Consider the following 14,207-nt stretch of genomic DNA (forward strand, 5'->3'; position numbering starts at 1 on the left):
GAAACATATGGCACTTTTAGTCACAGACAAGTCTCTCGTACTCTGTGACAGCCATGACGATGACTGCACGATGCATTAGGCAGTACATTAGACAGACTTCAAGACCATTTCTTTAGCACTTGTCAAGATCGTTGTCGTCGCTTGGTACGTTCGGTTATGGTACACCCCAACATAAGGAGGCTGTTATACGATCGTCTCGCCGAAAGAAAAGACCCTTTGCAATGAAAGCGAATACCGATTGGATACCAGAAGTGGAATGGGTGTGATGATGGTTTTCGATCGAACGAACACATTCAACCGGTGTGAAGTTTGAAATGAAGTTGAAAAGAAAAGTTCTAATGAATGGTGCAAAGATGGCAAGCGGGATAAATGATTGATTTCCCGACTGCAGAGGTCAGCAATGTGTTGGTTTTTTTTTTACCTTATTCGCAAAAAGAATCGAGGTCGAAAGGTTTCTCACCGAGGCCGCGGTCACGGTTCGTGACGGTTCCGGGAGCTCTCACGGGTGAAATTTGAGTAGCACGATCTTACGCTTGGGCCGAAGAAATACTCATCTTTCCAATGGAAAGCAAACTCCCCACAGCTCAGTCGGCACATTGTTAATGCTGTGATTCATGGGTTCCCTTTTCGTAATGCATCGTAGCATCGTTTTTCGTTATACCATAAATCAGAAAATTCCATTTCCTTCCCCCGCGCGAGCAGTTTCAAGTGGTGATCGTATTGAACTATTAAATAGGTCGCTGGTGGAGTCTTTGTTCACGCGGGTGTTGCATCTGCTTATCGCAGAAGAATAATTCTACGGCGAAGGGGGGAAGCTAATTGTAAAACCACTCGAATGGATCGGTTTTGAAGCACGATCTAGCGTCACTGTGAGTGATCTTGGTTCATCGCTCGGGCTTAGGGTGTTACACATTTCGGTATCTTTAAGAAGGTGCTGCTTTTGGTGGCAGAATGTGAAATATTTCATGGCAGCTTATCTAACGATCAAGTGGATCGGTGCGATGTGCACAGTTGTGATGTAATTTAGGTTTGTTGAGTGACAACAGTCTGTTTTATGTCAGATATATTTATTTTTCTAATCGAAATCAGCCATAACCTAATGATCGTATTTTATAATTATGAAATAATTAAAACAACTGAATAACAATCAAGAAAAATGTGTTTGTTTGTTATTAAAATAAAGAGAATAATATTTGCTCATTGTTTTTTTTTATTTTACAGCCCGCCAATCATTCAACAAAGTTTCATTTTCATGAAATGGACCGCAAGAATGGCACAAAACTATCAACAACGGGAAGCACTAGAAGAAAATCTTCCTTCAAATCGATTGCTTCCAGTGAACCAAAAGAGTAAGTATTAGTTTATAAAATTGTTTAACTTTAAAGGTTATCCGAATAAACAGCGGGGATATGGTTGAAGACATTCGAATAATGATTAATAATGTTTTATTATGAAGGATATTTAAGGATAATAACATTACGTTCAAAATTCTATTTTTAATGTGCCGTTTTCATTGTGGATCCAACATATCGTTAGGCGATCTTTAAACTCACCTAACAAACCCTGCATTTTTCAAAAGTTGCCCCCTGAAATGCTGCAATCCGAATGCCATATCGACCCGCATCACACTGCCATTAGGCGCATATCATAGCAACTCACATAGCAGCAAGGATGATGATTCATCAGCATGCACGTTCTTTTGATTGCAGAACCCAACCGGAACGTAATGGTGGCAAAGTGGAACGTAACGCCAGCAGCATTCCACTTCAACAAAACACCCTACACTATGCAGCCAACTTTGTGAGTATATGCATATTTGTCAGGCTTTATTGTTCGACGCATCAAATAATGTCACTCTTCTCCAGCACAAAGAAGAGCGTTCTTTCATCAGCCTTTTTACGATACGATCCGGATTCTTATTCCGGTGCACTGTTTGACACCGGGCAGCACACACACACACACACATACACACAAGCCAACACTAGTTTTTAATTAAACAAAATTCTTTCTAGGCCTCGGTGCATCGTCCTCGGCAGATAAGCAGCATAGCGGCGATCAAAAGAACGGCCAGCCAGAATGTGGCTCAGGATACATCGGCGGTCGTCTTTAGCGTGGACCCGGACAGCCAGCCATCGGGTCAGAACGCTTACCCACACCAAAAGCGACACCCGAGGTACAGCCAGCCCAGCAAAGCCGTACCGATGCCACAGCGCCCGGAAGCGCACGGAAATAATGGTCCGATAGGCCGATCGAATGCTAAAGTAGCTCTGACGTACACGGACCAACCGTCCGGCCGAAATCTGCACCCGGTTGGCTCCGGTGTCGGTGGCGAAAACAATGGCAGAATATTTAATCAACCGACGCTTCCGCTGCCGGTGCAGATTCCGAATCCTTACGCTTATACGTCGTCACCTGCGGTGCCTACGGTGACGGGCCCAGCAAATTATGGTGCCCAGCAGTTGCAGTACAGACCGGCGCATCAGCAACCGGTAACACAAAAGACTGATTATCTGCAGCCGTCGTCTGGTGGCATCAGACAGGGCGTAAATCAAAAGTCCTCAAGCTCGACAGGCATGCCGGCAGGGGTTGGAGATGGCTGTCGACGGGTTGCTACTCAACCGGCCGGTACCGGGACTGGTAGTCGTTTCACGAAACACCAATCAACCTTGGCACCAGCACAAACTGGCCTTGCTGCTGGGAAGCTAACATCGAAGCTGCTGAATGACATCTACGAAAAACACTTGTTGAGCCAAACTACCTTCGAGGTGGGCACGAACGGGCTAACAAGTTCCTCCCCAGCAGTGAAAGCACCCAACAACTCACCGGGCAAACACAACTCCACCGAAGTGACTCGAACGCTAACGAAGAGTGACACCCGGTTGCGTGCCACGTCGAAAACCACGGCAAAGGAAGGTACATCCGTTGCGCTGTACGATCCAACCCTACGAACTGCCGAAACGGGTGAACTTAATTTGTACGAGTCCGTGCGCAGCAATTATCACATATACGAAAAGATTGACTCGCGAAGATCTTCTCTCGGCGGTACCGCAACTCCACCGGTAGCATCATGCGCCTCGTCTGTGGCATCCTCGCTAGAACAATACGTACGTCCGGTGGCTCCACATCTTGCTCCTCCGCCACTACATCCCCGTCCCAAATCACACCCTTCCGGTGGGTTAGAATCAGAATCGAATGTCACGACGAACGAACTACAAAAATCAATACAGTTTAGACTAGCAACGAACAGTTCCGGTGGCTCCAGCGTTCTTTCACCGATCCAAGAACGTCCTCCATTACCACCGGCGACTGGTAGCAGAACTTTGGTACCTTCACAAAGAAGTTCATCCACACGTTCTGAACGGGTCAATATTGCACTGGAAACGGCCAAAGCAATTGCAACGGCAGCATACATCGAGAGGTGAGTGGGAGTAGATGTATTTTATTCTTCACGCATTTTTAGTTCTCAATATAATTCTTTACTGTCTGTCTTAACACAACCTGAACTCTGCAGATTTTATTTGATGTTTGATTGTTTTTAATTACTATTTTTTATAGTACAAAGCTACATATTTCCTGCAGAAAAAAACTGACAAATCTCCTCTAGGTACCGAATACTGATAGGTAACTACATTTTATCATTGCTTTAGAGGACGCTTTTGAATACTCAGAAGCAAATATTCAAAACATTCAAATTTATCCTACTTTTCCACAAATATTCTTACAATCAGATTTAGAAAGAAGTTTGATTTTGAGAGAATTCTGGTACATTCAAGAGTAGGCCGTGTCCAATCCTTCAAATCCACCTTGACGAAGAGAGATTCGTTCCGGGCACATAAATCAGCTCAACATCGTCACTAGGTGGGTTGGCGAGCAAATCTGACGGCTTCCCGGCGTTAATGTGCCACCAGGAATGCCTAACGTCAACAAACAACCGATTCTAATGCTGGTAACGCCATGCAGAAACATACCCGCAGCGACGACAAAGACATAATTCAATCCGATTAGTTTAAAGAAAGAAAAACCCCACACGCCTAACCGCGTAAATCCACACCGTGGTTACGAGTGGTATGTTGTCTTCGGGTCTGAGGCTAAGGTGAAAGTCAACGATTTGTTTGAACATTCTTGTATGCTCCCGTACTCCCGCAACAAAAAAGGGACGACTACTTAAGCCGTCCAAATAAATAACGCTAATGTTTGCTCATAATGTGGTGACACTCCAAACTTACCGGGTGCCGATTTGTGTTGCGTCCCGTTGTGTTTCCACGATCCAGAAGATCGAATCACCGGTCGTGCAGGGGAGTACTGATGACTTTTCCGGGTTTCCTTTCCTGAGAGTTGTAGAGGGGCTAATCTACTGAAAAGAAAAGATTCCCTTTGAGAGTTTGGGTTTTCTTCCCTCCGCTGGAAACCAATCTAACGAGGTTCTAATTTCGGAAAAAGGTTACATTAGTGTCTTCGTTTGGACGTTCCATACCTTTTCCCCGACATGTACAAACAACACAATAAATTAACAAACTGTTCAATTCAATTAGTTACAATGGTGGGTTCTTGCTTGCTTCCATGCTGGTATCGACTTAAGTAAAAAGTCGGAAGCAGGTGAAAGTGAAAATTGTTCTACACGCTCAGTTTTACCCGATCGTTCCGCAGGCGTGATCTCCGGTGTCATAAATTTATTGCACTATCACATATTTCATGACGTCTTCGGGGTGATGGTTTGTCATCGGCCGTCAACGCTTGTACCACACCGACGAATGGGATGTTGCTTTGGTTGGCAGAGATTGTACAAACATGTCATGCAATAGACAATGGGTTCGATGAGAAAAAGGAACAGTTGCGAGCATTAGCTTATTCATAGAATAGGACAGTTCGCTGTACAGAGCAACAAAACTAATGCAAGCAGGAAAATGATGGCGGGAAATGAATGAAAATAGTTTCTTAAGAGAATGGTTTTCGAATGTGCAACTACGAAATATTCCTTCATTTTGTTTTTTTTTAAATAGAAAACAAATGATAATTTTTCATTCTGCACTTGTCTTATTTTGTTCTTTAATCAAACTATTCTTTATTCTCAATATTTATAAAACAAAAGGATCCTTTACATAAATCTTTAAGATATTTTTAGAAACATCCTAAAAACTATTTACGGTCGTTTTTGGGTTTTTAGCGTTGTACCACTTTTACAGTCGAAAACTTTTTCACCAGAATCCTTCAAAGGACGTGTAAACGCATCATCAACAATGGACCCAAAGATATGCAAAAAAAAAATGGCAACGACGACGACGAAGGTTATGATCATTTTCGTGGTCAACCAGAGCAGACGGGAGCGGGTTTAGCCCAGCATGGTCATAAAAATTGTTTCACGAACGTCAAAACAAACTGCTCGCCGGACAAATTTATGTGCGAGCACTTTTCTTTTGCCACCGTGTTCCAACCATAATGAACACGCACCAATAAGGCCAGAAGAAAATAGAGGAACAAAAAAAAAAAAAAGATGATCAGATAAAACTTCACAATTTTCACATTCGCTTGGTTTTGTTTTTCTTTCGCCATAAAACGTTGTTGTTTGTTGTGCTTTTTTTTTGCATATTTATTTGGTTTGTTTTATGTCTGTTTGGAAAATCCTTTCTTTTACTATCATCCTCCAGGCATTCCTTCACCGTTCATGAGTTATGATTCTGCGGCAGAATTCTTTATTATGATGTGACACATTACTATTTTTGTGTGTCTGCTTTTATATTTTTTACTAAGATGTAAAGTAAGGGCAGAGTTATTGTATGTAAAGTGCATCGTTATGAATTTTAAGTAGGAATGTATGAATGCATTCACAAAAGCATGCCACTTCTGACGTGGCAAATGTCATTACTATAAGAAACATAACCCACGGTCTGAAACATCCTATCGATTAATACATTTTCGGTGTTCAACGTTCCGCGAAATTGACGAAACAAGCTCATCCCCGGTCTCATCCCAATCTTCACACCCGGCCAAATATGATGAATGCTGTTAATTGTATATTTTATGGGCTTTCAAGATGAGTTTGTTTTCCAACACCCGCCCCTGCTCGGGGTCGATAGTTCGGTCGAAGGTCGGTGACAAAGTTCGCGCGTGAATGATTTACGATGCCGCCCATAGAACCGAACAAAACATTTCACTTATTTGTTGGCAGTAGCAGTTATCTGCCTACAAAAAGGCAACCATATGAGTCCGCTTCCTGGCGCGCTGCATGTTTATTGACTTTATGAACGCTCTTCAAAGAAAACCATATGCTTTGGTGTCGTTCGGTGCGTCGTGTGCGACGAATGGTTTTTAAAAAATTAATTATGTCTCGTGGCGCGAATTAAGCCACTCCCGGGTCGAGTTGTGCGTTCGCTGGCGCCTTTTTAATTTGAAACGCTTGCAGGACGAAAGATGCACATTGGAGTTGAGATCAGTGGAGGATAATGAAGCACATAAATTATCTCACGATCGGAGCTCGTTGGTACATTCTTGTGCTGGTTGTTTTATTCTAGGCGACAACTAGATGATTCATGTTATAATACAACTTTGTGGCTGCGATATAAAATACAGCTATGAAGGAAGAACAAAATGTAGCACGAAGAATTACTTTGAGAGATTTCACACAAGTCATCTGTACATTGTGTTTTGTCTATCTCTTCAAAATTTCTAATAAATCACAAATAGTCAAACTATAACGTGAATAATCATCCCTTTTGAACATTTTTTTGATGTTTAAGACATGTTGTAGTTAAACAAAAGATTGAATCAAATAATCCTTCAATTGAGCGCCTGAACTCATGCAATGTGCAATACTGCAAATTGCTTGTTAGCTTCTTTTTTATTTCTAATATTTTTTTTTATATTTAACAGCCCATTTCAATCAAATAGATAAATAAATAAATAAATAAATAAATAAATAATATCAGTTAACTTTCAAACTAAATTCCCAAAAAAAACTACATATTGCCCTCAACTGTTTTCCTACACCCCCCAATAAGATCACATTACAAATGCTCATGTAAAGGTTTTGTTATGTTGCGTTTCCTTGCCTTTTTCTTACGGAAGTGTAAATAATTCCAACGTGCATCTCATTTCTACGAGTTCCTTGCACCTCTTGGTCCCTATCCAATCAGCGACAATTCCAACATAGGCACGCTATTTGGAGTTTCAAATAATTAACCCTATCCGAGCGTACCAACCCCAATCAAGCGTGTGGTGTCAGTTTCCAATTAACTATACAAAAACATGACACTTTTCACCTTCACGTTTCCCCAAAAATGTGTAACTCATTCGCTTAAGAACCTGCCGAAATTTACCGGTAATCAATACCATCTAACCAGACTTTGGTAGCTTCCTTTTGGAAACATTTGTTTTACAACTTCTCAAGAAAAAAAACGTATCCAATAGGATGCAATAAATGTTTTGAAAGTTGAGGTCGGGTTGGTGTTGGAATCGATTTGTTTCTTTTCCAAGGGGATAACAGACGGATGCACACCGGAACGGTAATCGGATAGTGTTCATGTGTGTACCGCCCTTGCACCGTAAGTTCCAACGTGGGGGCGACGGCGAAATTTTGGGGAAATGCATTTTCCATTGCATCGTCAAGTACTTAGCCGTTTGCTTGTTGTTTTGGGATGTTTCATGTACAGAATGGTGCTTTTGGAGGAACCAGAAAAAAAAACAACATCAACTCCATCCTCGTCTGTCCGTTCACCCACAGTGAACGGTTTCATATGTGAAGTAAAATTTTCCGACCCGTGGGTGGGTCAAAAGAACAAGCTTGATACAAGCAAATATGAAATGGAAAGAGAAAGAAACAAACTAACGAAAAAAAAGCAGTAAAACGGAACCCATAAATCCGAATTATCGCTGTGGTGAAAATTTATGGTACACTTTGAAGCGAAAATACGACAAACGAAAGGATTGCCTTCGTGCTGTGGCAAAAACCCTGAATGCTTTATAAGAGAACGTGTGAAAAGAAAAAAAACGAGAGAGAGAGAGAGAGAGAGTGAGAGAGGACAGTGGAAAACAGTCCCAAAAGTCGAAGCGAAATAAACAAATTTACGGCAAACAGTTGTTTTTATGTCAAACTGATTTGAAATATTTTTGTCCTCCCACCCTATCGGAAAAGCGTATCTGTGTTGTGGCTTAGGTGGAAATGCTCTGCTTTCCTTTTGTTTCAATCCTTCTCTTCCTCTCTCATTCTCGCATACAGCATAGTTGGATGGTTTTATCTCTTTGACAGGTGCATTCATTCGGTGGCGGTTTTTCCGGAGGAAAATGGTTGGAAAAGCGCGCCCCATAACGGGTAAAGGTACGCTGGAGGAAAAAAAAATGGTCGGTTTATCTGCTTTTCATCTGCGGTAGACGAATCACCATCAAAACAGTGTTATGCTGCGGAAGAACTGTTAAAGTGGACGTACGTGTCTGAATGCGAATCATTACACGGGAAATTGTGGTTGAGGTAATTGTTATGGGAAATGTTGTTAAAAATCGTAACCTTATTTCGATTGGTTTCGTTTCGTTTGCCGTGTTTGAGGGAGTATTTTTGTAAGGAAAATTCTTCGCCCAACTATAACAGTTTAGCTTGTGCAGAAGAAAAAGTGTTTCAAGCGAATAAAATAAATGAGATCATTCCCGCATATCACCATTTAACTTTCTCACATCACCGATAATTTGATGTCCTTTCGAACAGTTCGCTTATCCGATTCATGCCACTTATCCTAACGCACGGTACCACAGGAAAAAAACACTTTTTTTGGTAGTAAAAATGATAGATAATTTAATACCATACATCTGGTCCATGCACGGTCTACACCTATAAAAACCTTCAAAACCCGAAAACGTGCTCGAACGTGCGTTTACACATCTTCGAAACGAAACAATCACGCAAAGAACGTGCGTATGAGTCACGAAATCTTAAGGGTGGCACTGTATGTGGACGGCTTTCGGCTCTTACACACTTTAAAATTGACACGTTTCCTTTTATAGGATCATTTTTTAGGCTGCAACATAACCGGAAGAAGTAAACTTCGGTTTCGGCACCGTGCGCATTTCGTACGCAAGCCGCTCGATCGTAAATCATGTCACGGAACATTGGTGCAAAAGGGCTTTTTTCGTAGGTTCAGCCGAAGCGTTAAGAACAGGCACAGGACGATACGATGTGGAGGTTAAAATCGAAAGGAGGTGACTTTTTTTTGTCACAGGCTGTTTGTGCATTACGGGTTACCGTTTGGTTTGGGTGATTTGAAAGATGGATAAATCTATTTTCACATTAACAGCAACGAGTTGCAGCAGTGTGCACGTGTTGTTACTATTGCTACCGTTGACTTCTCACTGTCATCGTACGAAGGTATTTTTTACACGTCGTTCTATCGATTCTTTCAGACTGTTTCTTTCCCCCTAAAACACTGTAGTCTTAATGTATGAAATAAAAAGGGATGCTTTTAAAGGTTCACTCGTTCAATTTTAAACACCTATCAATATGTAGTGATTTACGAGTAGATTAAGTTGCAAAACAAGAATATGATTAGCTGCAGTAATAAATTCTCAATCGACACCGCTCAAAGAGTCTTTATGAAGGTGGTTTTGAATAGAACAAAATATATAAAGGCACGATTGCTTTTTTCTATTTCATTCTTTTAAAACAAAAAATTACTATTTTGATTACTCAGTAATAGGTCATAATACACAAAAAATCACATTTTAATTCATTATTCATTCAAATATGTCATTCAAAAAATGTTATAAAAGTATTTATTTTTCATCGATTGTCTCTACTCATCCTCATCCTTCTCATAAGCAAAAACATCATCCATCATTACCATGTGCTAAATAACACATTCAATCGAAAAGGGCAAACGTTTGCGTCTTTTCCATAGAAGGAGATACTTAGTTCTGGCAATAATAAATACGACTTTTCCTTGCCTTTTCTTGCCCTCCAACATAAAAATCGAACTACAGTATGTGGTATTAATTTAGCAACAATTAAGTCTAGATTTATGACTTCCCAATGTGGACAGAATGAACTGCTGCGGCTGCTGCTGGACATGCGTTTCTCATACATCGTAGGTGACTCGTTCGCGTAGCTTCTTAAGGCAGCTTGTTTGTAATTCCTTTTTTCATGTGTTTTTTTTTTTGCACCACCAAAACGAAGAGCGACACTAAAGTTTGCTTGAGGGTTTAATACCACCACCCGCCAAGTATGGTGGCATTTTCCCATCCTCCCTTATGGCGGAAAGCTGGCTTAAGCAATGGTTTAAGTTGAAGTGTAAATATTTACACGCTTGCAAATGCACGCACCGTGGCGTGTAGACGAGAGACAGCTGCAACAAATCGACCATTCGGACCGAAGCGTTCGAAAATGTGTTGCACCGATGCACCGACGCAACTAACGGTGAATTTTTTGTTTTCAAACCATCTATTAGAAATCTCTTGATACGGCCATGCCGTTCTAACCGAGCAAAAAAAATCCTTTAGAAATGGCTTGTTTTCTCTTCTTTTCTGTGAGTGTGTGTTCTAATCGTTCCTTTCCGGGCGTTCTAAATACATTATTAAAGTAGGTCACATTACGGCGTTTTGTACCTTTTCTGCTTTAATACGAGCCAAACTTCGGTTGAGATGGTTTTTGTACAAACAGTGGGTAATTATGATGCCGATCATCTCTTTTCATTCTCATCTTCTTTTTGTCCTCTTATCATGGTTACTTTTTTCTTTTTTGCTGCGCAGGCTCACTAGTCTCATTTTTCTTCATTAATTAGTGATATAATTAATAGTTAGCTCTTCTCACACGCGAAAAACGCGTGCCCTTTGTGTCTGGTAGTTTGTTTTCCACGTACATTTCCACAAAAAAGAGAACCCAACTGAAGCGCCATGTGGGTACATAGGTGAAGTTTAACAGGCGTAACACAAACTCAAGTATAATGGAAGAGGGAAAAAGCAACCGAGAGATAAGTAAGTGCACTGATCAAAACCTGTCCTTCCGGATAGAATTCTGACATTTTTTTTTCTCCTGTGCCTAATAGCTGTCTTTTGAGGTGACAGTCGGTGGTAAAAATGAATAATGAGTGCTCTTTGCTTTCCGTAAATGGGGTAAGAAAATGCCGTTAAAAGGCGTGTACCGAACGATGCCACACATGCAGACGTAAAGATAGCAAAACGGAGAGATGAAATTAATTTATATGATTTATTTCTCAGTAGCTAATAAACCACAAACACAGTTCTTTTAGAGCATTTCATTACTTTTCCGATTGATAATGGCTCAAAACACATTTTCCGTTTTATCCTTCCAAGACGCAAGAGTTTTGCTTTCCATTACTTCTGCAGCTCGTTTTCAATCGGAATTAAGAAGACAAATAATCCTTCAGTGAAACTTCCTTTTTTCCACTCTCGGCTCAAGTTTATTGTGAAGAAAACAGCCAATTTTCCAGATCTTTCGTGTGTTTGCAGAATGGTAAAACAATGCGGGTCATTTTTATGCGTTCCTTTCACGGGGAAAATTTCACCCGCAGAAAGGTAAAAAGGGCTACCGAGGAATTTTGCTTTCTTCCATGCTTCAAGTGCACATTTTTATCTGACCAATTACGGGCACAATTCGTACCCGGTTGAAGTCATCCCTGCGTTCATCTGTATTCGCCTCTTTGAGTTACAGTGGAATTTGCTCCACATTCTTTGGATAGTAAGAATGGTTTTGAGGTTAATATTTATTCTTCATTATGGGAAAAAGGTTTTATTAGTTTTTATTTATTAAATTTAAAATTCAATTATTACAATAAATGTTAGTAAATATTAATTTAAGACAATGAAAATATTTTATCCATTTTGAATTTATAAATACAAACAATACTTATCAAATCATTCTTCATTTTTATTGGAAATCTACTTCAAAAATAAGAGAATGCTAATTTCCGAACCAATTTTTCCCTTTAGGAGAACTCATCATAAAACGCTTCCAATTTGGAAGGTAGGAAGTCACTCAATCTCACAACTACAGAGCCTGGAAGAACTGTTTACAAAGTATTTTCCCACCACACTGCGCATCACGTGGCTTTGTTTTGGCTTTCGAACAAAAGTACCGAAAAACCGTTTCCACATTCCTTCGCTCGGGAGGAAAAAAAACGCTTCGGGCTCTACGGTTTGGAAAGGAAAAGTCTCTCGCAAACACTCTTTAGTTCGCTCTCTCTCTCCCTGAAGGATGGTCTCAATAACATCACATAAACTCGCTCAACAATTTTCCGGTGAGTAAAAACGATTGTGTGACAACATTTTGCCCGATCACGGTACCGGCGTTCCGTACGGGAATGTCGACCGTATGTCGACTGTATGTCGACTGGGAAATCTACACGCGAGAGCGGTAAGGAAAAACCGGAACCGGTTCGTTTCGTTGCTTCAGTTGCATTCGAGACGCGTTTGACGTAGCACACTGCACGTTCTCGGTTTTGCGTGCTCGTTGCGTCGTTTTACGCGTTTGTCCGGTTTGTTGTCGAACGTGAGGATTATTCCGAGTTTTTGGTTACGCGAAAAAGAAAATTATGCAGTGAAGAAGAAACACAAAAATCAATCGAAACTCGCAAAGATTCTGCATGCTTTACTCAGGTGATTTTCCGAGTGAAACGTGACAAATGTACGTTCCGGAAACTGGTAAACTCGCTTCCAAATAAGGTTCCAAATTGGTAGCCGTTATTCTTCTCCTTTTCTTCACTCTGGAAGAAAACTTTCACATCAATTTGGAAGAACGCAAAAGAACGATCGAAAATTGGAAAATTTCAGCACACCGTTTTAGAAAGTTGAAGGATAGTTAAATCTATTCTACTTATCCTTCTCGTCCGATTTGTGTGTCCACTGGTATGTGTTGGTGTGTAACGAGGAAAAGTAACGATGGCTACTGTTTGCACAAGGTGAAGGAGTGATTTAGTGCCAGTGTATGTGTTTTGCAGAATAGCAGGAAGAGAAAACGGTGAATTTTTCGAATCAAATCGATCACATAATTCTAGCAGACAGCGAGTTCACCCAAAACCAGCACTCCAAAACGTGACCCCCGTGAGAACCGTTGGAGTGGAGGTGAAAAAACACAAAAAAAGTTCGGGGAAAAATTTTCCACTCGCAAATGATTTTCACCTCGCCAGATCCGACCGGTAGCATTCCCATGCCAGCTTAGGGTTTATCTTCCGGATTGGGTGTTGTTTGTACTTGCCCCTGTGTGTGCGTGTGTGTGTGACGATGAGCTTGACAGTAACCGGAAGGAAAAGGGAAAACCTTTGGCAGAAGCTTGCAAAATTCGTCCGATGAAGCGACGACGACGATGATGATGTTGATGGTTCGGTGCCACTCTACGGCACGGCCATGGTGGACATGGTGAAGCTTTTCCGATGCCTAGTGCCGCACCCGTGCCGCAAGGATAACGACGGCGGGACACGATGTTTTGGACCTGGGAAGGGGAAACCCGAATGTTGATGATAATGCCCACACCCGTACCGGGAAACGAGTGAAATCACAGCAGTCCCGAGACCTGATTACACGGCTGCCATCGTACAACACATTTTACATCCATCGGCAACGACACGCCACGGGTACGACTGCACGTGCTTCGTTACCAGTGCTTGCGTACCAGTTGGAGCTCCGTTTGTGGTTAGATTTTGTGCCGCTTACAGGAGCCATAACTCGATCGAAATCGCAAAAACCGTGAGTCGTTTTTTTTGTGTGAGCATAAGCATAGCGTTTCGGTTTTTGTTTTTTTTCTGTGGGTGCAAGTGATAGTAGCGAATGAAAAGTGTTGAAAAACACGCGTGTGGCATCCTAAACGTAAAGCCAAAACTCCATCAACTGCTGGAGGCGTCTCCATTGGTTTTCCTTCATCCACCTTGCGCGACCGACGTGCTGTATTTGGCACAGTGTTCGAGCGAGTGTATGTGTTTGGTGCCAGTTCCACGAGTGTGTGTTTTTGTTTTGCGTGTGTTACACAAATATTCCCGGTGAGACTCAATTAAAATTATTAAATTGAAGATAACCGCGCAAAACCGCGTATGTGTACAATTTGCTTCCACTGTTCGTGATGGAGATGTATCAAAGTGACCGTTAGTGTATGGGGGAAAAAACATATTCTCCCTCAAACGTAGCAATCAAAGTCCTGAAAGCTCACGAATACGCTCTCGTAAAAGGGGTGAAAAGTTTAAAAAGTAAAAAGTGAAAAAAATAACAACCATTCGCGTGCA

At 41.4% G+C, this 14,207-nt stretch overlaps 1 protein-coding gene across 2 annotated transcripts in view; it reads left to right on the forward strand.

Annotated features, from left to right (window-relative positions):
• The window catches only part of LOC125761189 (kinesin-like protein CG14535), a 114,721-nt gene that overhangs the window by 21,591 nt on the left and 78,923 nt on the right, over positions 1-14,207 (forward strand). For both annotated transcript variants that reach the window (XM_049422095.1, XM_049422096.1), the window contains exons 2-4: positions 1,222-1,349; positions 1,710-1,800; positions 2,013-3,418. In XM_049422095.1, the coding sequence (XP_049278052.1) occupies positions 1,258-1,349; positions 1,710-1,800; positions 2,013-3,418 (1,589 nt within the window). In that variant the 5' untranslated portion in view covers positions 1,222-1,257. The remainder of the gene's footprint in view (positions 1-1,221; positions 1,350-1,709; positions 1,801-2,012; positions 3,419-14,207) is intronic.

The sequence above is a fragment of the Anopheles funestus genome, chromosome 2RL, assembly GCF_943734845.2.
Source record: "Anopheles funestus chromosome 2RL, idAnoFuneDA-416_04, whole genome shotgun sequence".
NCBI classification, from domain to species: Eukaryota; Metazoa; Arthropoda; class Insecta; order Diptera; family Culicidae; genus Anopheles; species Anopheles funestus.